This window comes from Rhinolophus ferrumequinum, chromosome 4 (genome assembly GCF_004115265.2).
Source record: "Rhinolophus ferrumequinum isolate MPI-CBG mRhiFer1 chromosome 4, mRhiFer1_v1.p, whole genome shotgun sequence".
In the NCBI taxonomy this organism is placed as follows: Eukaryota; Metazoa; Chordata; class Mammalia; order Chiroptera; family Rhinolophidae; genus Rhinolophus; species Rhinolophus ferrumequinum.
Genome location: NC_046287.1, coordinates 94,021,355 through 94,046,237, shown reverse-complemented (window position 1 = coordinate 94,046,237; position 24,883 = coordinate 94,021,355). Strand labels below are relative to the sequence as shown.

At 34.6% G+C, this 24,883-nt stretch overlaps 1 protein-coding gene across 1 annotated transcript in view; it reads left to right on the top strand.

Annotated features, from left to right (window-relative positions):
• The window catches only part of NBEA (neurobeachin), a 658,659-nt gene that overhangs the window by 422,394 nt on the left and 211,382 nt on the right, over positions 1 to 24,883 (top strand). The window contains 1 exon segment of the mRNA XM_033103847.1: positions 13,102 to 13,245. Coding sequence (XP_032959738.1) covers positions 13,102 to 13,245 — 144 coding nt within the window.

Below are 24,883 nucleotides of genomic sequence, written 5' to 3'. Positions count from 1 at the left end.
ATAAATATATTAGCAATGCTTTCTTTTAACTGAACAAATACTTAGAATTGGATGTATCTTCAAGGAGGCATAAAGAACAGTAATCTTATTTCATATTTACTTTGAAAAGCTTTCCCTTCGATTTCATTATTAAAACTTTTGGTTGACCTTTTTCGTTTGGAAAACACCCTTAACGCTGATGGAGTTTTTCATGCTTCTTAGTAATACTAATGAGTTGAATAATTTATGAGGTTGTCATGTGCAAAAGATTTGGTGTGATTTGATACATTTTCAGCCTCTGGTGTTGGAATGTGATTAGTAAAAACCTAGAGGCATGTAATTTTTTTCCTGGTGTTTAATGTTCTAATGTTGTACGCATTCAATAAGTTATTTAGGTGTTTTCTACTAGTAAAATCTCATACAAGTGCAAATTTAATTCATTACCAGGATTTTACAGACCATAGCCATGAAGGAATATAAGGAAGCTATTTTAAAACTCATAAATTCATCTTATGACCTGTGAAGTTTTTTTCTTCAGGGCAAATTAGCTAATAAGGCAATGACTGGAAAAGGAGGGTTTTGTATGTTATTTGTATGTTTAAATAAAACCTATGTTAGTGAATTTCTGGTACATCCGTGATGCTTAAAGATTATGCTGTCAAAGAATAGTACAAAATTTTAATAAGTTTGCTTTTCTTTGTTGACTGTCAAGTATCATTTAGGACTCTGTTTCCCTTCCGTAAAATTACAGTGGAACAATGTTTCATCAAAGCCTAAGTGCACAGCCCCCCACCCCATGGCTGTGATCAAAGACTTCATCTTAAATAGGTCTGATCCGGCTCACAGAAGAGGGCAGGTTGCCTCAGCCTGAGGAAAAAAAACATGGAGCAAAGATGACAAAGTTAATCAGTCATTTCTTTGGCAATAAATAATAAGATATGCTGAGAACTGCAAATGAGAACATTCTTAGGTTCCTCAGAGATGTGTCTGTTTAACACCTGATTTATCTGAGCTTGTGAAGCCGCCAAGATTTGACCTTGAATAAAAAGCAGCTCTGTAATGAATCTGGAATTAAATTAGTTTTGATGGTATATGCATGGCTACTGCAACGTGCTACTTAAAGTCATCAAAAAATACGAAAAGCACTGACAATAAAGAAATACGAATGCAGCTATACAATTGTTGAGAAAGCAGCTTCAAATTATCTGACTTCTTTTTTTTCTGACTTCAGTTTTTTAAGAGTTTACAGTTATTATATTTGAGAAAGATGATTTGACTTTTTAACCCAATAGCCTATTGTTTGTATTATGTAGAGACCCTAGCAAAACATCTTATTATTGTTCATTGATAAGTCCATTTTAGTTGGTGTATTATTAATTGAATCTCGATATCTAGAATGAAATAGATGATTGGATTATTGTTAAAATAATGTATTGAAATATTAACGGTGTAAATTTGTTAAAAGACAAGGAGAGAAAGACAAGCAGAGAATCATCTTTCACCTCGTTTTGGTGCCAGTGTCATATTTTAACATGGCCTTCTCTTCACCCTATGGTTTTTACAGTGTCTTAAAATAAAACCGATTATAGAAATGCTAAGATATAAAAAATAGTTATAAAATGCCTTTTACAGATTTTTCTATAGCATTTTCATATCAACAAAGGTTGTAACAGCCCTCCTGTTTTTATGTTGAAGCTTCAAATTGCAGGCTTTAAACAGATTCAAAGGGATCAAGTAACTTTATTAATTTAAAAACATTTATTGATTATATTTTACCTACCACTTGTGCTAGATTCCGGATTCAGAAACTGAGAAATGGTTTCCACCTTCTAAGGCCACACAGTTTAGTGCTTCTCAGTGGGAGTGGAGGTCAGCATGTGGTCGTGGCATCTAATGGGTAGAAACCTTGGACTTACAGGACTGCAGACACCAGAACAAAGGCAGCAACAGAACTCTAGCCCACAGTGTCAGCAGTAGGTACCAAGGTGAAAAACTCTTGGTCTGGGGCAAAGAATCAGCGGTTGTCATAGAAGGAAGTAGCAGTTCACAGAGGAGCACAGTAGATCTGTGACTAACTCTGAGCCTAGTGTCAAGTTCATAGAATTCATAGTAATTACTTACGAACTGTCTTGAGAGAAGATTAGGAATTTCCCAGTTGAGCAGAGAAGGGCAGAGGTAATAACAGAAATTACCAAGGCATCAAGGCCTAAAACGGCCTAACTTACTCCTTTGAATGTCCTCGATATTTTACGCTTGGTAACAGGTCACTTTGTAAGGATTTCAGAATATGTTTTGATTTGAGATGTTTCATGGTCTGAGATAAAAAGAAAACCGAATGAGGGCAGGAACCGTATCTTCCATCTATTGCATTTAAAGCGTCCACGTTAATACAATTTTATGTACTTAGTTGCTATTTTTAATTGATAATTGATTAATTTTAAGGTTTATACACAGTATTTTACCTGCATTCATTCAGCATTTTCAGTAGCAGTATTGAAAAATGGGATTTCTGTGGAATAGATCTATAAGTATGGTATTTTCCAATTCTGAAATTTGTTTTCTATGTCTGTATTTATTTCCACTTAAAGCATCAAAAGCAGTTAAAGATAAGGAACTGATAAAATTATATTAATGGATTTATTGCTGAGTGGCATGGAACTGTTCATAATCTTGCTTATATTCTTTTAGACTAATTTTTCATAACGTGTACACTATTGTATTAGGTTGATGCAAAAGTAATTACGGTTTAAAAGGTTAAAAACAATTGCAAAATCCACAATTGCTTTTGCACCAGCCTAATATTTATAATTACTACACAATATGATAAATATATTCATCAAGGTGTATTAAAAATGCTATATGAGCTTAGTGAAGGGGGCTGCCTGAAGCAGGGAAGAAATAAATTCTAGGTAGACTCTTGAACAGATGAATGGAGAGCTTCCCAAGCCAGTAACTGGGATGGTGGCCCTGTGGAGAACCACACGTCATGTGTCCAGGGAATGCAAAACGGTGCTGTGTGACAGAAGAGAGGACAGTGTGGGGAGATCGTACGAAGATGAGGCTGAAAGGCTGTTTAGAGTCATTTTGTAAAGGGATTTGGCAATACAGACATTAGAGAATTTTTGGGGGGCAAATGACAGACCATAGGAATTAAGTGACACGCTAATTAATAAAATGGTAGATAAAGGAAAAACACATTCTAAATACCGTTCTCGTACTATACAGTGTATATATAGAGAGTATACAGAGTATAAACTTGAAATTGCTGTACTGTAGATAAACTTGTAATTTTCTTAACTGCGAGAGCATTATTGCTGAACATTTCCGACTCTAAAGTTTACCTGATAAATTTTGGCCTACTCTTCTTCTAGCCTATCATCTATAAAAATCGTCAGTACGGATGAACTTAGTGTGCATTCTGTGTCATTTATAAAAACATTTTTAAATGTTTTTGGTGTTTTTAAAGTGCTGTAAAATAACCTATGTCATCATCATCTCTTCGCTATTCCATTTTTTGTAATTAAAGAAAAGTTTTTTTTGTTAATTAGCTCTTCCTTCCATATCTCTGAGTTTACCTAACCAAACAACTCCTACTCCCATTTCTGAGTTGTAAAGTAAATTTTCCCCATTGATTTTGTAATGGGCTTTAAAAAAGAAAATCCAAGCGTCATTCTCCAGGTTAATGCCACCCATGCCAGAGGAAGTCTACCCCACCCTCTCAGCCCTCATTCAAGTTGTCCAGTTCGTCTTTTTTTCCATTCCAAGAGTTGCCAAAACTTTTTTCCTACTGTTCTGTTTGTTAATCCTCTGCCAGTTACCCCTCTTCACTCAAGATGCAAGGTGTCTTTCCTTTGTTCTTGGTCCCCTCCCTTCCCTCACTCCCTCCCTCCTTCACTTCCCTTCTTTCTTCCTTTCTCCCTTCCTTCCTAAAAAGAAACATGCTCATTGTAGGAAATCTAGAAAATGCCAAAATAGTGGAAAGATGAAGGGAAATCACTTATAAACAACCATGTAAAGATAGCTCTTTACCTTTTGATGTATTTATTTCATGCCAGTCTCTTTCTAAGCATACTTTAGCACAGGGATCAAACACTATGCTATGTCCTCAAACTGTGGCAAAGATGAATAATACATCATCTCTGCTCTTTATATCTAGAAGATTCTAAACTGAGGCAAATTTTCTATATGTTTTAGCATTTTTTCCCCAAGTTAAGTATGTCATGTGATTTTTAATGTAATGAAATTCTATGTAAAATATTTTTAAATCACCTTAACTTCATTGCTAATCAAAACCCTACCAAGTAATAATTCAGTCTAAAATGTAGAGATTCTACATTTGTCACCATGTATATTCTTAAAATAAGGTTTATCAGATTTCCTTTAAAAAGCATAGAATGCACTTTTCTACATTCACTCCATTAAGAAGATTATTAAGTTAGCATTTCATACTTACATAGTATCAGGCTTAAATTCAATAATATTTTCTTGCACCTTTTTAATTGAATTTTTCTGTTTAAAAATGCTGTTTATGAATATCTCCTTTGTTGGTCTGCTCTAAGAAATATTGCTTACATATGAATATTTTGAATTAGAAATAAATGAAATTCCGTTTTTGCTGTCAGACCCAAATTGTAAAAATGCATTGCATGTCTTTGAAAATCAGTATACTCTATTAGCAGACCTGTCAATATAAAAAGTGCATTCCATTTCCACCTCTTGCTCTAATAACCTTTTCTGTGTTACTCTGAGGCAGTTCACATAATCAGAGTATATTGTCAGCTTACTGGAGTTGGGGAAGCATGAAATGAAAATCACGTTAATATTGATCCAATTCTTTTACTTGCAAGTGTCCTTGATGTCCTTTTCCACTGAGCAATAACTGTTGATGTTAGGTAGCCATTTTTTCCTTTTATTTCTTATAGTCCAAATCTTTTACAAACATAACTAATCTGAATAAGAATTTACCACTTAGAATAATTTCTGTGAGCATTTCGTCTTAATTAATGTCCATACTGCTAATTCTACATGTTTAGTATACCACTGAAATATGTTCCTTGAGCTTTCCAAAGAACATCCTACCTTCAGATAGAATGTTAAGTCTGGTTTAAAACATACAAGTCTAGACAAGTTCCTCATGGGTAAAAACACAAAGGATGCTGTACTCTAAGTTTATGTGATATATGATGTGCTAAAATGGACCATAAGTAACATCAATTATTGATTCAGGAAAGGATTGCAATTTCTGAATCAAGTTTATTATAAATTTAAAGCTGGTATCTTGGATTTTTAATTTTATGGTAATGTAGATAATATCTATTTTGGATTATTCAATATATTCTCTGTTAACAAAAATGAATTGAATTGGGAACCAAGGTAAAATCCAATGTATTCAGACTAAAATACTCACAGCTAAGACAAGAGGAACTTGATGTCTGGACTGTCCAGATTTTTAATCTGTATTTATTAAATTTGATCAGTAACTATTTAGATTTTTACTTAAAGTGTGTTACTAACACAAATATAAACTGTCTATTTGAATAAAAAAAATCTGTTTTATTTATGGAAATACTTGCTTTCATAAAGTGATTTTGTATTGATAAAGTGAGGCTCCTGAATCAGAGTTTTCAATAAAATATTAAGCACTTCATCTTTTTTGAAATGTTCAAAATTGTAAACTCAGTATGTAGATTGATTCATACATATGATTGCATGAGACCATGTCACCATATCTAATGTAATTAGTTGAGAGGTATATTTATCTTAAAATCTTTTCCTTTTAGTGGAAATTAAATAATATCATTTAGACTTACTAAAAACACTGTTCTGTAAAGGTATTTATGGCTCTGATTTCAGCTTTAATGAGAATAAGTAATCTTTAAAATTTCCCAAAGTATTCATATGTCATTAATTCTTCTAAAAGAAAGTACTTAGGTTTGAAAATGAATTGCAGAATATTAGCTTACATAGGGGTAATTTTGTCAAAATACATTTTAAAAGCTAAAGTACAATGTTATAAAATGGTATATATTCAAAAGAACTTCTTCAAAAAAGAAGTTGTCATCTTGTAAAACTGGTTTCTAAATGTTTAGAAACATTGGAATTTCCTGATATATTTCATTTAAATAAAATTAAAATGAGGCTAAATTTTCATTCTGCCCATCTCCTTCCAATGATGAAGAGATATATTAAATGCAATATACATACAGCAAATTCTGATATTACCTTTGTTGAGAAAGGAATTCTTTTTTTTCAAATACCCAGTGTTAAGAATATTTGTATTCTTAATTAAGATAGCTATATACAAAATCAAAAATGCACGTCAAATACATTGATGCTCATTTAGTTTTATTTCATTATATCTTTAAATGAATAATATAGTTATTGGGGGAAAACAATGTATACTGTAAGCTATTTACACTCCATTCAGTTTCACAGACATTTCATGGCATCTATGTGCGATCCATCCATCCTGTCTGCAGGGAGCGTCCACCCTAGAGGAGGGTTGGTTGAAGGCTCCTGTTACTGTAGTGAATATAAACCGAGTGCTGTGACAGCATGGCAGGGGGAAGAAGATTCAGCCCAGCTTAAGGAAAGGAAACCATTCTTTGTTGAATACCTGTTGTTGGTGAAGCAGTGTGCTAAGACCTTAGACGCACGCACCATCCTTTTTGAGTTTTATAATCCTCACGTCAGCCTGTTTTCTTTCCTTCTTTCCATAAAACTTAGGTAGCATTATTACAGGCAATAACAAGCATTGGCCATGTTCTTGTTCTATTTTAAATCATGTACTTAGTAAACTCTTTTAAAATTGTTAATTTGTTTTATTTTTTTTATCAAAATGGTAACAAATATTTTTAAGAATTTGTCACATAAATAATCTTCACAGATTTCAGTTTTTTAGTAACTATTGTCTTATTTTAACATTGCAGTGATACTATGAGAGTTCAGTTGATAAATACTTATTCCTCTTTCACAGATTGGAAAACTGAAATTGAGATTGGTCGGGATATATTTTTTTAATATGTTCTTAATGGATGTTTGCAGGAAAAATAAAGTAAGAATGGCAAATCACATAGTCCAGCTTCCTTCCTCATTTATGAGGAAACTGTAAAAGACATAAAGAGAAAAATAAGTACCATGCATATAAAATTATTAGTATTTGAATTATGTTTATGTTTTCATATGTTCACTCAACAAATATTTATTGATTGCCACTTCATTTGACATTTGACCCACTGGAAATTAATATCTGATAAGAGAATACCTAAATAAAAGATTCCAGAATAAAATACCAAAAAACAATGATAATATATTATGACTTTATTTATAAGATACCACGTTTATACAGAGAAGGGAGTAATCAACTAAACTGAATCTTGAAGGGCAAAGCAGGTAAGAGAATTCCATGTAAAAGAAATTACGTATGTCAGACTTAAAGGTTTGAAACAGGGTGGCATGCTTGGGAACAAAAACATTCAGCTCTTAGGGAATATAAGGTGTGAAGAGGTCAAATCAGTAAAATAGTGAGGTTAAGTAAGCAGGGACCACATCATGAGTCATAGACCTTGTATTTAAATTGTGCAGATAAATAACATTGAAAATGCATTTTTACACAGTAGATATATACATAAGGTAGGTAGGTACATACATACGTACATACATATATACGTACACACACATTATATACACATATGTATATAATGTGTATATAATGTGTATATAATGTGTGTGTGTGTACGTATATATATATGTATATATATATCGGTGTGCCAAAAGAAATGTATACATGTAACTTGTATTCATCTTTTGTTGTCAGTATATATTATTACAATTTTAATAGTTTCTTTTCTTTCTTAAAATGTGTACACATTTTTTGGCACCCTCTGTATATACACGTATCATTTTAATAATTCAGTACTCATGCAAATAGTAACAATAGCATAAAACTGGTAAGAAGCTGATGCTACACAAAAATTGGCTCGTTATGGGTTTATTGTATCTTTTCTCTTTGTGTATTGGCTAATATATAATTTATGGCTTACCTATCATCGTAAATTACTTTTTTTCTTTTTTAGTATAGATGTTATAAAGTTGACTATAGAATAATTCCTTAAAGAAAAATAAGCTACAATGTAGTATTTTTGTTTACATTAACTGTTTATATTTATCAATGGAAAAAGACACGATAGGCAAATGAAATAATGTCTTTACCTTGATTGTACAGACTTTCTAGATAGACATTTTCTCTGAATATTATAAAGATAAATCAATGCCTCTAATTTATCATTTTCTATATTTTAACTTATACTTATTTAAAATAACAGTAAAACTATTTTAAATAATAATGCAATTATAGTAGTAATAATGCTAGAGAATAGTAACAGTAGTAGATACATTTAGTTCTCTTATTAATACACTTTTAAAATATACTTTGTTTCACATGGATCTTTCCTTTTTAAGAGAAATTTTATGAAAGTGGAGCTTTATGAAGGTTCATGTAATGTTGTATTCTATATTAGATAACATTTTTACATACAAAACTTCAAGTATAACATATTTACAGAGAAATCTAATGTATATAGAATTTGTTATTTGTAACATAATGTGGAAAATAACATAAGTGCAATTTTGCTTTTGGGTTTATTAGTCTAATTTAGTGAAATTCTTTTATTCTAAAACCTTACAAATTTTATGGCATTGTAATGTTTTCTAGAAAATAAGCATATATGTCTATCATATCCAGCTTTACACATAATCCACATTTTCAAATCTGAGGCATTCTGGTGGTTTGTAGTATTCGCTTGTTAATTTCTTGATGAATGGCGAAAAGAGGCCAAGAAGTGCACACAGCCCAACGTGTCTTCTGAAGATAGATGATCGCAAATAAATTCTCTTCCCAATCAGATTTTGATTTGTTAGGTGTTAAACCAATTCTTTCTAAGGACAGTGTTTATAAGCCTTGTAATGAGACAGCCCTTTGAGACCTTACCTCTTTTTGCCTGTAATTTTGATGAATGAAACTCTAATTCATAAAGGATATTGTGATTGAAAAGCACCTTTGGATCTTGTACACTTTAATTTAGATAAATGTTTGCTGCAGTACCATAAAATCAGGAAGTTTCCTGAGCTGCAAACTGATAACACTTCAGCAGGGATGATGAGTTCAGTGTGTTGGTATGGAGTAGTTTACTATATTTTTGAAAGACGTATTTGTTTCACTGCTTTAAAAAAGGGGATGGAATTAAAAGCTTGATATGCATTTCAGAGCTCACCTTCGGTTGAGTACATTTTCTTTTTGGTAGATTTTAATTTTAAGAACAAGAGTTACATAAATTTCTTTTAATGACAAAGCAGATTACACATAATTGTGATACAAGGAAAAACTTGCTTTATTAGGGTGACTCAGACATAAAGGGTTTCATTGATTATTTTATATAAAGAACCGAACTTCCTTTTGTGTAAATATATAGATCCTTGAATTTTTTTTCCCCAAACTGAAGGCAGATCACCGAGAATCTCTGAGGTACCCTGGGACCTTCAGATTAGGAAACATCCAGAGATAACTTTATGTTGCAGGGTATTCACTTATTCAGTATGTATCCGGGCTTGTTAAGAGTGCCAGGCAGTGCACTAAGAACTGAGAATACAAAGACGGAAGCATATTTCCAGTCATTAAGAGCTTCCAGGCCATGTGGACGTAACAAGCAAACAGTTACAATACTGATAAGTACTGCAGTAGATTTATGAGGTGCGGAGGAAGCAATAAGGGACAGAGCACACAAACCTACCTTCAGAAATCAGAGGTGGGAGCATGGGGTGAGGAGACTTGAACTTCAGTTCAGCAAACGTCTGCGGCACACCTGCTGCGTGACAGGCACAGAGGCTGCAGAAACCAGGCTGTAGCGTAGTGGAGAAGGCACACACATCAGACAGCTCCTATCCTGTGTGGCTGGGTTCTGTGTCAGTTGTAAAAGTACAGAGGGTTTGGTTGGGAAAGGTACCGGAAGGAGGTGCACTTTGATGGTCCAGTAGGAATTGGCCAAACAAAGGAGGAAGGAAGGAACATACCAGACAAAGGGAATAATATTAGCACAGGTAAAGTGGTCTGAGAAAGCCTGACCTACTTTGGAAGCTGTAAATGACTCAGTATTGCTGATGGGGGTTTAAAAAAAAAATAAGGCAAACCTGGTAATAAGAGGATAATAGGCCTTGCTCAGCCATGCTGAGGAGTTTGGGTTTTATCCTTTACATAAGGGTAAGCCTTGCATTGAGCACCGTTGTTTGGGAGGAGTTGATAAATGAAATTAAGCGAGAAATATCTCAACGTATTTGTGTTTCATAATAGTCACACTGACAGAAGCATGGAGGAGGTGTAGCTGAGGAAGCTGTGGACGCCCTCAAGAACAAAACGGTGGTGGCCTGAGTAGGGCAGTGGCGTGACCTTGCAGGATGAATCCCACATTTGTGGCTTTAGTAAGTGTGTTGATAAAAATAGGATGTGGAGGAGCAGAGGATGATTTGTTCAGTTAGGAAAATGTGGAACTGAGAATACCCAGTTGAAGATGTCTAGTAGAAATATGGCTATAAACACCTCAAGAGAGACTTCTTGGCTATTAATCATTGGATTTGCCTCTTTTGTTCTCAGATGAAGCAAGCTCTGGGTTTGTCAAATTAAGTTACTACCCAAGAAGCAAATACATTATAAAGAGAGCTAACCCCAGAAGATTAGTGTTGTGCTGGCTTTGTATCACTGAAAAAAACAAATGAAATTAAGATAAGGTTCTGGAGTATTCAGTAATCAATCCCCAGTTTTTATTCCAGAAATAAGAATGACCTGTGGGCCAGTGAAAGGAGAATGCACATATAACCCATTTGATTCCCCCCACCTCCCATGTAGCATTGACTTGTAATAACACTCTTTGCCTGAAGTATTTATGAAATTGTATATTTAGCAGTCTATGCCTTTATCCTGTTATTTTCAGCCATGCTCTCTAAATGCTGTTGTCCAGTAAGAGCTAGCATGACAGACTCCCTCTCAGCCAGTGACACGGCAGTGCTGTTGTACCATGAGTGTGTTCCTCAACATGTGATTCTTAGTCCTCTGTAGACTATCTTTAAGTCAATTTGTTAATGTTTTAGCAAACAATTGGCTCTGAGTCGCTGAAGTATGCAAGCTGCAGAAAAAGAGGCTAACACTCTGTGTTACAGTGCAGGTTTTACGGCAGCCAGGTGCACTTCTAAGAAAATATCAACAGTTACTAATAGACTGTGGGAGTCCTTTCCAGGGCCTAAGAGGATTGACCAAAAGTATTATTGTGAAATGGCGAGTTTTGGCCAAAGGTATCGCAAGATTTGGAGAATAATTGCATGTGTACACATATTATAACATCCCCTAGAACTGATACAACACCACCATACAGGAGTGATTTATTAGGCTCCATTTAGGGAATGTATCTGCCACACCAAATGAGATGTGATTGTGTTTTCCTAGTTAATGCTGGTCCTTGAAGCCTATATCCTAATACTACTGCTAGAACCATAAATTGAATCTTCTTTCAGGTAGAATTTCATCTTCAAGTGACATGAAATAGAGGAATTGCTTAGCTGTAATATATATATATATATATATATATATATATATATATACACATGTATACATATATATATGTATGTATATAAAATTTACTTGTAGTTCAGGTAATTTTATATTCATTGTCACCTGCCAACACAGGTGTTTGAATGTAAATAGTGAAATATTTGTTAAGCAGTCAAATCCATAAGAAATTCAACTGCATTTTAATTTCTAACCTTTGTATTGATTGACCTGTTAATGCTAGGTCAATTTTTGCTATATTTCCATTCTTCTGACTTATTTTTTTGTGTTTGGATTTTGGCCTTTTGTACTATTTTATGTAACAAAATCAGGATATCACTTTATTTTTTTTTTCAGGATGTCACTTTAGAAAACCATTATTTACTTCATTAATTGCTAAGGAAACAGCTATTGTGATGTTTATTTTCTGCCTACAGCATTCCTAACTCAACCTTTCTGTAGCTGCCCAATAACAACCATTTCTCCCTTCAGATGGTAATGCTTTCTTGTTCTATTCATACCTATCTATTTTCCAAAACAATCTGATCAATGTATGAGGTCGGACAATGAAGTTCACGAACTCATCCTAAAAAAAAGAGCTATATACCTCATTGCTGAATATCACAATGGTCACCTTCGAAGGACTCCCCTTGGGAAACTGTGCACTGACTCCAGCACCTAGTCCACCCTTCAAGCAATTTTGGAACTCTTTTTCTGGAATGGCCATCAGAGCTGTCGACGTATTACCCTTGATGTCTTGAGTGTCATCAAAATGTCTTCCTTTCAATATTTCCTTGATCTTCAGGTACAGAAAGAAGTCATTGGGGGCCAGATCAGGTGAGAAGGGAGGGTGTTCCAATACAATTATTTGTTGACTAGCTAAAAACTTCCTCACGGACAGTGGCGTGTTAGCTGGTGCATCGTCCAAGAGCCATGAATTGTTGGCGAAAAGTTCAGGTCATCTAACTTTTTCACACAGCCTTTTCAGCGCTTTCAAATAGTAAACTTGGTTAACTGTTTGTCCAATTGGTACAAATTCATAATGAATAATCCCTCTAATATCAAAAAAGGTTAGCAACAGTATTACAACAAGTTCAGGATCTTAATTGTCCGACCTCATACTAATTCACACAAAGGTATAATTGTATAAAATTGTATAATTTTATGGACCAGAACCAGGTTTGTGGTGAGATGCAGATTTTTGATAAGAAGTGCAGTGATCTTAGGGCCCCAAGACGCAGATGATAGAATCCTTTCTCTATCACCACCAAGCCCTAAGTCTCTCAACAAGGCATGCAGCTTTCACAGGCTGTTTCCTCATCTGTAAAACAAGGGTAGGTGATTGCATCCCCTGCCTTTCTCACAGTTATTTAGAAGACCAAACAAGATAAAGGTAAGAATGTTCTATAATTGTGAAGTTACATGTAAATGCAGCATATAATTATGAGAAAGTTATAGATTATTTCTAATACGCACTGAAAGCAAAACAATCGCAATGACCTAAATTGTTACATTTCGGTTGTGACTAGGCACTGAAGAAGATGTGGTGAAGTCGAAGAAAACATTCAGAAGTCAAGCAATAGTGAATCAGAGTGCAGAGACGGAACTTATGCTGGAAGGAGATGATGACGCAGTCAGTCTGCTCCAGGAGAAGGAAATCGACAATCTTGCAGGTAAGTTTTTAAATGTTTTTCTTCTATTAGTTGTAAGTAATAAATACTGAATTTAACGTCTGTCTCCTGGTGAAAAAGTGGGTGCCAGTGGTTGGAACTGTGCTCTATCATGTGACTGTGAATAATTTACTTCATCTCATGTCTAGTGTTGAAGAAAGGAAAATGAGTATCAAACAAATATGTATTTCACTAACAGTAAATGAATAGCATCTAATTTCTAGGTAGTAAAGAGCAACTTTTTAATGTAGGAGTAACGCATAGCATAAATTGTTTCCATCTAACTGCGTAAATAATTGGGAGGGGACTGGATGATGGACTCACCGACTGGCAAGTGACTGACATGCTAACAGCTTTGAGAAAGAGCGACTCCAGCCAGGTGACCACTGAATTTCCCATTTCCTCCCTGCTGTCCCTCTTTGGAATGTCCCTCCCCATTCCTGGGCTCTTTGTCCCTACACTGCTAGACCCCACCACCAGCACACATTCTTTCACCTGACCACCCTCAGTTTCCACCTTATCTGAGTGCTGGTCTAACAGCACCCCCAGTGACCAGATGGGGCATGGGTATCTTACAGTGTTGGCCCATTACATTGTTTGGGTTTTAAGCCACTTTTGAGAATCTCATGAAAGCAGATTGCTTCGTGAAGGTACACATACAATTTTGTACACAGTTTCAGATGGTTCACTAACCCCACGGATGGAAACCAGTCCATGGAATCATATCCGAGATCTCAGGTGAAAAACTCCTGCTTTAGAGTCTCAAAAAGTGATTGGTTGAGCCTTGCCTCACTTCTGTATTTTCAGCCCATACAACATTGGGGTGTCAGATGGCAATACAGAAGTGGATTTATATCCATCATTCTGTATACAAAATAGCACTGCTTTTTCCAGACATGTGCTGAAAATTACCTGGCATGATTTATGAAAGCCTCCAACTATTTCTACCAGTTAGAGAGTTCTCCTTTTAGTTAGGAGAACACGTTTCTGTTCATTGTAATTTTAAGCTGGAGATGGCACATTATTCTCCCTCTTCTGGAAAATATTTAATAAGGTTTTATAATACCAATTTTTGGATATGCTTATATTATTAACATTTCTGTATCATGGAAATAGGAAAAAACTACTTTTCCTATTTAAAATTAATCTTAAATCTGTGAACAAGTGTTTATTACCTTGAATTCCTAAGAAAATGTTCAAGTTTCGGTTTTGTTGTGTTGTGGTTTGTTTTAGTAGTTCAGAAATTTTATCTGAGGCCATTTGGAAATTTAAGCAAAGTCCATTATTTTCTTTTGCCACAGATTTATCTTTTCCTGATCTTATTGTTGAGCCTAAAGAACTAGAGAAAATTCACAAACATGATTCCTCACCTTTTTAATGTGTTGCCTTTCCTCATTCACATAGGCTAACAGAAATGTTCAATCATTATACAATTTAGTTTAGACTCTCCGGTCCTTAGTCCCCCAAAGGCAATTAATTAGTTGATACAATTTGGCTAGTATCTTGAAGTTTATTGTAATAAGATCTGCCCAATAATACCAGAGGCAAGATCCAATAAAGACTAATAACCCCTTTATATTTCTCTCTTCTAATGGTAGCTACAGTAATTATTAACATTAATTTATTCTTATAAGCAAAATTCCAAAAAGCATTAAGTTAAAAAACCTAAAGAACAATGAAAGTATGCTTGAAATAAATTCTTTACAATTGAATTGTGAGGCTGTTGACCAATTCACTCTATGAAAATTCCTCTAATGTCTATGAATTTTAAACAAAGATTTGTCTCTGAGCAGATCTAATCGTATTCTTATGCACCTGGTCCTAACTCGTACTCCTTTTTTGGAATTCTGGTGTCTTAAAATCTTACAAACTGTCCTAAAATAGTGATTCCCTACCTAGTCTATAGTGTTCATTTTTAAAATTGTGGTCCACAAATATGACCCTGAACTTTGAATGCAATACAAAAGTAGAGGATGGGTGTTTCATGTGGGGAGAAGAAAGGGTCACAGAAATCTTTGCAGAATCTGTAGATATCTGTAGTTTCATTCTGTAAATGCTGAAGCCTATTTATTCTTCTAGACTGGCATGATAGTGACCACACATAAAAATTATTTTTAGAAGTTAATTACAAACCAGTATTCCTAGGTTTAAAAAATATGTGACTTTCTATCTTGCTTTGACAAGATTTTGTACAGATCATTGTTATCTCTGTCTCAGAAATTTAAATTTGTTAAATAATGTATTTCTTATTTGTAATTTATCATTGTAAATAGAATTATAGTGCTAAACCGCCTAACGAAAACTTCGCTATCATAGGAGATCTAAGTCCAAATTAAAATCCAGGAGATCTTTCATGTTATTAAGAAATATACCTTCAAAAGTATAAAAGTAGAGTTGCTGGATTTTATATGAATGCATACGTCATTTTTATAATAATAACAGTAAACCTAAACTTGCTAATTAACATAATTCATTTTCCTGTCTTACAAAACTTTGTTTTGTTGACAGGCACACAGGTAAGGAGAGCATTCATTATAATTTGTGCATGTGCAATATTACTTAATAATTAAGTTAAATTCAAGAGAAAAAAATGCGCTAATTAGAACAGAAAACTAAGAGAAAGTGCTAACTTAGCTAAGATTAATTCTGTTTTCTTTGGTTTAAAAGATACAATCAATTTCTGATTATAAAAAGAAAAAGAAAAAAAGAATAGCTAGCATGTCTTAATAAGAGCCAGGTAGTGTTTCAAGGGTTTTATATGCAATAATCTATTTAATATTTACAGCAACTCTATAAGTATACTATTATTATTCTAATTTTACAAACGAGGATATAGAGGCCAAGAGAGATTAAGTAACTTGCATAAGGTTAAGACATATATAGTTCTAGAGGGATCACTTTTTAACTTATATACATATCTAACCACTATGCTGTATACGTGAAATTAATATAAAATAATACTGAATGTCAAAATAAATAAAGTGTAAATAAATCAATAAAAAATGTGGTTTGAACTAAAATACACTAAATAGTGTGTTTAAATATGTATGTGTATATACTTAAAGACTCTTCTAAAATGATGTATAAACAAGATCCTATTTATAATTCAACTTTTACACTGGCTTTATTATACTATATTTAGAACTCTATGAATATGCATAATTATTAATTTTAGTTTTATTTGTGTGTTCCCCAAAAATCATTATTGTAAGTTAAAAATTTTTGATAATTTATAAGCACAATTTTATTTAAATATTGACCCTTTTGCATGTTTTTCTCCATTTTCTTTGGATTTTCCTAGTTTTAATAAAGATAAAATGTTCCACAATGTCTTACATATTTAAATGTCGTACAATTTTCTGTTTCACTTTTAGTTCCCTTTCTTCCCAAGCTGTTCATCTCCAGAGGCAAGTTAAATGTGTATGATTATTAATTGCTCAATTTATTATGTATTGTACCAAATGGCTAATGATTATAATATAGAAGTATGACAGTCAATTAAGTAATTAGTATATTAATAACACCTAACTTAGTTTGGTTTAATTGCATTTTTTAGTTTCCAGTGATTCACCAAAGTAAATTAGTACCTAAATTTCTTTATATAACAAAAATTTTCAATTTACTATATTATATTTATTACTTAAAATATTATTTTGTTACTTAAAACATTGAAATTAATAGGCATAATTCACCTGTTTTTAATCTAAAATCTCAATATATTTTAATTGGAAACTTAAATTAGTTCTGTAAATTATTTTAAAAATACTTTTTGTTTATATGTATGTAAGTTGTTCTTACCAACAGTCCACCCATCTATTTAATGTAAATAAGTTAAAAGATTTTCACATGCCTGTGTCAATGTCCAAACTTCTTTCTTTACCTGAAATATATTTTGCACATCTCTAGTCTACACCCTTTCTTATCTCCTTCTATCAAATTTCTGCCCATTGTTTTAGACCTATTTAAAACACTTTATGAATTATTCACTGGCCAATCTTGTCACCCTATAACATTTCTTGGTAACATCTTCATTGAGATATAATTCACATACCATACACTTGACCCATTTAAAGTGCACATTGTAATGATTTTTAGTATATTTACAGAGTTATTCAACTGTTACCGCAATTTTAGAACATTTCATCACCGGCAAAAGAAACCTTATACTCTGGCTATCCCCTCCATTTCCCCGTTCCCCATGCACACAGCTCTAGAGGACCACTAATATACTTTCTTTGTCCTCAAATTTGCCTATTAGGTATATTTCATATAAATGGAATCATGTAATGTGTAGTTTTTTGTGACTGGCTTCTTAGCACAATGTTTTCAAGGTCGATCCATGTTGTAGCATGTATGTCCTTTTTATTTTGAGTAATATTCCATTAAGTGGATATACCACTTTTTGCTTATTCATTCATTAGTTGCTGGACATTTGGTTTGTTTCCATCTTTTGGCTATTGTGATTAATTCTGCCATGAACATTCATGTACAACATTTTATGTAAACTTACATTTTTATTTCTCGGGTATGTACCTAGGCATGGAATTGCTGGGTCAAATAATAATTGTTTACCTTTTTGATGAACTGCTGGACTGACTTCCAAAGTGGCTGCATCATTTTACATTCTCATCAGCAGTGTGTGAGGATCCAGTTTCTCTACATCCTTCCCAACACTGGTTATTATCAGTCTTATTCCAATAACCACTTCATAAAATTTTAATTATATCATTCTTAAGACATTTGTCACATACAGCTTTATATTGTAGATGCTTTTCTGTATGTTTTCTCTCTCTTTTTAGAGTGTACATTCCTTAAAGGTAGCGACCGTATCCCAAGTGCCTTTGAACCATGAAGAAATGTTCTAACACAATTACTTGCTCTTAAAAAGTTTTCACTGCCAAAGTTCATGTAGGTAAAATAAACTGGAAAGCTGAGGTAATTATCTAGTTAATTTATACCAAAAACAAAAGACAAAACAAAACTTATTTTGAGCTATTGAATATAAGCATTGGGGGGCTCGAATTATCAGATCATTTGCTCATACTAGTTGAAACATTTCAAATAATTATTCAACTCATCACTTGACTTTTCCAGGGTAAGAACACCTAAAGTTAAGCTGATCTTTGTTTTATCCCATTTTCTGCAAATTGTGTCATTTTAACTAAATGTCTCTTAAGGTTCCCATTTTTAAAGTCAAGATACCACTGTGACTCTTAATCAAAAAATATTTTCTCTAATGCATGGCAGAGATGTTCTATATCCTATGGATTTTAAATATTTCAAAAAGAGTATTAGTATAGGGAACTACCAACATGGGGAAGATGTGTTAGAATAAAAGAGTTGTAATTCTTTATGTGGTTTTTTCAAAGTGGTAGATTTATAAACCTCTACACACGCGCACACACACACACACACACACACACACACACACACTCTTATCAAAGTCAAGACTCTGAAACTCAGAAAAAATACATTGTGTGAATTTAAAAATGAGAAAAAAATGTAGGAATATGGAGGAGGTCTAACTACTGAGAGAAACAGAATGTAGTCAGTGAGAGGTTCTTCTAAGTGACAGCCACCTTTCCTATGTGACTCACCTTTAATGTTCATCGCGGTTTCCAGGTGAGGAAACTGTTGCTTAGAATTTTTTTTTTAGGTTGACCATTCCTACCTCCCTAAATCTCTATTTGGCTGCATTCACAAACCCAGTTACTAATTAAGATATTGAATATTTAGTGAATATGTAGAACTTCAGAGCTCAGAGACTTACAGGAAAAAAAAAAATCAGGAGAATTAGCTCAGCTACCACCAGCTCTCAGTGACTTAAATAACCAGGAAGTTACGGCATAGGATATGTCTACCCTAATAAATGAAAGTAGACAATTAAGATGATCAGCTAGCTAATTTAGGCCTTCAGATGTTCTAACATGGAATGTCCAGATTTCAGAGGCAAAATTTTTTTGTGTATAAATTAAATGTTACTTAAAAACAGAGCTAAAAAGAAGGACAAAGCAAAATACGGAGTATACAAGATGAAGGAGAAACTCAAGATTCTAGAAAAATATAATTACAGGAACAACAGAACTCTAAAAGCTAAGAATTTTTCAGAGAAATTTATTTTAAAAAGAAAAAAAGAAGATGAGCCAAAAGCACAGAAAGATTGTGTTGTCTAATGGAATAAGAGAGTAAATACTACACAAGACAACAAATTCAGTGTTTCATAGATGCAGATAAACTCTGATTCAGATCATGTATGAGTAAGCGTAACTGCTTCTTGAGTGCAATTCAAATGTATAGTTAATAAGCATTCCTTCTCTGACAAAACTAGTATTTTGTAGTGTTTTGTAAAAGATTTCTCCAAATTTATTTTTACGTAGTTTTAGTTACAGAGTCTAACTAGAATTGAAAATCCTGATATTTGTATTGAGAGAAAAAATGTCTTTTAAAGATTCTCGATTCTCTAAAATGCATTTTGCTCAGGATTTTCCCCTTAATTTTTAAACCCATGTGTATTTCAAGGGAAATTTAATCCATATGTCCCTGACTCACTCACACTTAACTCATCAAAATGTTGTTTAATAAAAGCTATTTGATGTTGAAAAAGCCTTATGAGTCTTTATAAGTCTTTTTTCTCTCTCTTTGAATGAGGAAGTTGCTTTTCCAGTCATAAATAGTATACCCAAAGGGTTCACGTTCAGCTTCAAACACAGAATTCACAAAGCTCTTAGAAACAACATTAAACACATGCCCATTTCTTAAATAGCTAAAATATTTAAATTTCTAACTTAATTTTTTAATTTAGTTAAAGAGTTGTAAAAATAAATAAAAGCTTTACCTTGAATATCTAGCCTTCTTAGCCTGTCTGTATTATTTTTATAACATCTACAAGGCCATTTTAAAATCTGCAAATATTTTACTGTATCCATTTTTCTGTATTTCCAAAAATGTATGTCTCCTTCAGCCATGGATTCTATAGTCTATAAAAAACACTTTTAAGGTACTCTTAAGGGTAACAGTATCCCTGATAACCAAGCTATATAAATTTAAAATATTATAAAAGGACATAATTCAACTTTGTGTTTTAGATATAATCTATGATCCAAATCACATGTGACATCCTTACATCTCTTTTTTTGTATTTTAAGAATAAGCCACCATTTGTTATGCTGTGTTTCACAAACCACCGTGATGAGGTCTGTTCTTTCTAATAGCGTGTTCTAGTTGAATCTCATTTTTATTTTTCACTTTTTTCTCTGTATGGAGAATTTTCCATAAAGTTATCCCTCTACAGATTTATGGTTATACTTACTACCAACATGAAAAACAGGCGCAATAAACAACTCAACTGTCTTACCAATAGACCATAGCTCTTCTTTATGTAGCAAACTAAACTTCCATATGCCATGTTTTTAAAAAAGTATATGAATGCAGATATTAATCACCTACTGAAAATATATGCGTCATCTTATATGTCACACTTAGGGGAGGGGGAATGTGAGATAACAAACTGTTTTCCTACTGCCAGACTTGGATGTTAGTGAGTTGGAGAAGAGAAGAGATGGAACATTCACCATCAAATGACTGCCACACCTGTGAGGGGGCTGAGCTCTATCTTAGAGACGCGGGCACTAATTCAAACATGAGGGGAAACGGATTTTGTCACTACATTTGGAGACGTGCTATACAAAACAACAAAAAAGTCTTCCTGTCAACTGAAAATAATGTTTTATGTATTTGTTAATTTCCATTGCTTGATGCTACAGAGCCAAAACTATAGCCTTCAGAAGGTACTTAAACAAAAACAGTCTGCACTAAGGACAAGTATTTATATGGCAATCAATTTGTAAATAGTGGTTACAGTAGAATCTGCTTTATAAGTTGAAATCATCAGTCCAATAAGTATAAGTGTAGAACTTTTCTATCAGCAAAAAGAAGGGAACGTCGGACTGAGTTTGCCGTCTATATATTGTTCAATATCTGTAGTGCAGGGGATCCTGCCGACTACGCCATGTGTCATGCGGGGCTTCCGTCAGGGTCTCTGGTCCCGCTCCCCACATAAGAACGCAGGACACAGTGAGGCCAAAAAGGAACACCCACGGAGCCATAGGTAGGGGAGTCACACCACTATACTCTCACTGGCAGCTGGGTTGGAGACACAGGAACCAGGAGCAACACAGTTCTCAACCCTCACTGTGCCGCTTGCAGACTCAGCCACCATCTCCTTGCTAGCTCCCCCTTTTTTCTTTTGCTAGCGTAGCCACGGCAGTTATACTCATGGCTAATGGCTCACTGGTTACAGCTGACGGCCAACTAGCCACAGCTGATGGCCATTTGATCACAGTCGATGGCCATTTACTACCTGAGCCAGCACCTTTCTATGTGACGCCGAGAGCCTGGAAACTGCTTTTTGGGGCTCTGTCCCCACAATATCTTTTTGCCAGGTAAAATGTTTAGGTAGTTTTATTGATCAGAAGAAGACTGATTACAATGTGTTATGTATTGTTGGTTTTTTTCTTAATTCAAAAGTTCTGTTGAATTTTCCCTTCATTTTAAGTCACTAACAGATGAAACAGCTAAGTGTAGTTGCTGTGCTATGTCAGTTCAGTTTATATATAAAACAGGAATGTTAGGAACCAGGTATCACAGAAAACTTTCTTAAAAAATACATCTTGCATCTAAGATTGGGCAGTGAAGATGAGTCCCCAGTCACCAGCCAGTTTTCTGGGTGGGAGATGAAGGGGGCGGGGAGGATGAGGTAGATGAGTTGTACAGAGGTGACTGTGGACGGGCAAATAAGGCTGGGAGACGTCATTTACATTTGTTGAGAGAAAATAATTCCACAGGCTGATGAATTGATAACTCTGACTTAGGTATTGTACTTCATTTTAAGACGTGGAAGCTAAGGTTCAGACATTAGGGTCCTTATTCATGATCACATAAAAAGCAAAGAGATGAGCCAAGTACAAACCCATTTTTTTTTCTGTCTCTGCTAAATCACCAGTTCATTCTACTACATCTGTATTTTTTTTGTAAATTCTGAATTGCAACCCCTTGGTGTGTTAGCAAATCAATTATGTGGGTTATTACCAGCATTTTTAAATGAAATAAAAGAGAAAAGAAGAGATTTAAATAGAAAAAGAAGTCATCAAACATCGTAAAGATAAGAGCTTGAAGGACCTGTTGGGTCCTCCTTCTTTGATGTCAGACCCCAACTTGACTCAGCGTGGATTTGGTTATCCAGGCCAAACAAATATAAACACTGAACACCTGCTATAGGCAAGACATTATGGCCGGTGTGTGGAGTAAAAACACACCTACGGTTAAAGTTCCTGCTTTCAACGAGGATATAGTCTAGAGGGAGAGCAGATAATGGGAAAAACAAAACCAAAAACAACCTAGAAGTACAAAGGAAACCAAGGAAACACAAAACGGGCCCCTTGACCAGCCTTCCTAGAATAGGTGTTTCCTATATCGCATCTGGAAGCATAAGTAAAAGATTTAGAAAGATTTAAAGAGTTGTCACAGGCATGGGAAACATCATTTGCTAAAGCATCACCACCTGTGCGAAACTACTGCAGTTTTAAATTATTCCGGTGACAGTATGAGGCTGGCAGTCTCTGAGGTTGAGGCTGAGGCGTTCACAGGGCAGCTTCATGAGCCAGGGGGACACGGAGTTTTTATCCTGAAGGCCACCCTGAGACAGTGAAGGGTTTAAGCATGGCAATGATAATATCTGATTTATATGGTATTTCAACATCACTCAGGCCATTGTGTAGGTTATAGTTTTAGGATACCCAGACTTGAGGTAAAAGGTTATTGTTCTCCAAACCAGAAGTGATGAGAACCTAAACTAACTGGTGACAGGAAAGAGGAGAAGGGGACAGCTTAAAAAAAAAAAAAGCAACTCTGAGAAGGTAATACATGAAGGCTGTGATAATTGACTAGTTGTGGGGAGTAAGGATGAGAGGAATCTGACCTGGGAGAAGAGACACAGAAGCTGTTAAATGTGTTTGGGATTTTTTTTTTTTAATGTGTTTTAGGGGGGAAAGGAATGAAGATTGGTTCAGCTTGATCTGCTGTATATCCGTAATTTTCAAATGGACAAAAAGGTTTAAAATTTGAGAGCAAAGTTGGGCATAGAGTTAGTTCATAATTGAAACCACCGAGATCACCCAAGGAAAGAGAGAATATAGAGAAAGGAGAGCAGTAGGCAATTCCAGAGCCCCTGTGGAACAAGGTTGAAATGGCAGCAGAGAAGGGTGCCCATCAAGGACACAGAGAAGGAAGTCAGGCAGTAGGAGAACAAAAGAGAACAGCGTGCTCTAGACGTCAAGGAACTCCATTTCAGCATGTTTTAAAGTGATACTCCTTGGAACACAGTTTTTGAAATAACGTTATTGAGAGAAAATGTATACCTAAACACATTTGGATAATTCTGAGTTTAAACCTAAGATGTGACACAACTTGGTTTTTAATTGGCGGATAGACTTTTCCAAGCCTTTAACATGTTAATATCTACTTCCCTAACACCTAGGCCTAAGTAGAGGATGAGGGTAAAGCCAAAAGGAGTGAAAAGCAGCGAGGAACTAAGAGATAGGAACTGATACCTAGAAACTTATTAACAAAGAAAGGGAGAGACAAAGATGGAGAGTAGCTAAAGGGAGCAGGGGAGGGGCAGACCAAATCCCAGGTAGGAAAAGTAACTGGCTTGAGCTGGAGGAAAGATATGTCGTCTGAGACTGGAGAAAAACAACAATAAATGCGAAGGCAGAAAAAAATCTTTAGACAGAGGAAGGCATCATTTAAACGACAAAGTTTAATTCTTCTCCAAAATATGAACACTTCATTTATTATACAATCAGAATGGACAAAGATTTATATGTGAAGTTTTCTAGGAAGGGGCCATATATTTAACCATCTTCTCAAAGAAATACGTGACCCCCTGCCAAAGAAGGATAAACATCGCCATTCTACACTGTAATACCTGAGCTTTAATCTTTGATGCCTTAACCTGTAAAGTCCGACTTTCAAAGCTGTATGTGTTTTTTCACGTTCGTCTCACACTGCTCCCCTTTAAGTCCGAATCACTGGCCAGTCTTATTTTCTCCTATTCATATGGTGCATCTGTGTATTTGTTCAAACTCTTCCCCCCTGCTTACAGTGCTCTCCCTCTCATCCCACTGTCCAAATCCTAACCATCCATCACAGTTCCTTTCACATGTCATTGCCTCATCCACTCTCAACTACTCCCCCATGCCGCCAAAGAAAAAAGGCTGGAAATCACCATCAAAGTCTGTGAATGTCTATATAATTTTTGTTTCTGTCCCTCTTTTTGGGGGAGAGGCAATATAGGTGACATTTACATGCCCTGACTTTGGTTTCAGATAACCAGGTTTGAATCCCGTCTCCACCACTTACTAGTTGTATGACCTTCCCTAAATTACTTCAGCACTCAGTCTCATTTTCTTATCTGTAAAATAGAGATAATAGCAGTACCTATCTCTTAGGTTTGTTATGAGGAATAAATGAGATTAATTTATGTAAAGTGCTTTAACAATACTTAGCTAAACCCTTTCTCCCTTATGTCAAAATTGTTCCTGTATGTCTTATCTTTGGTATAAGCTCTATGGGTAAAATCCAT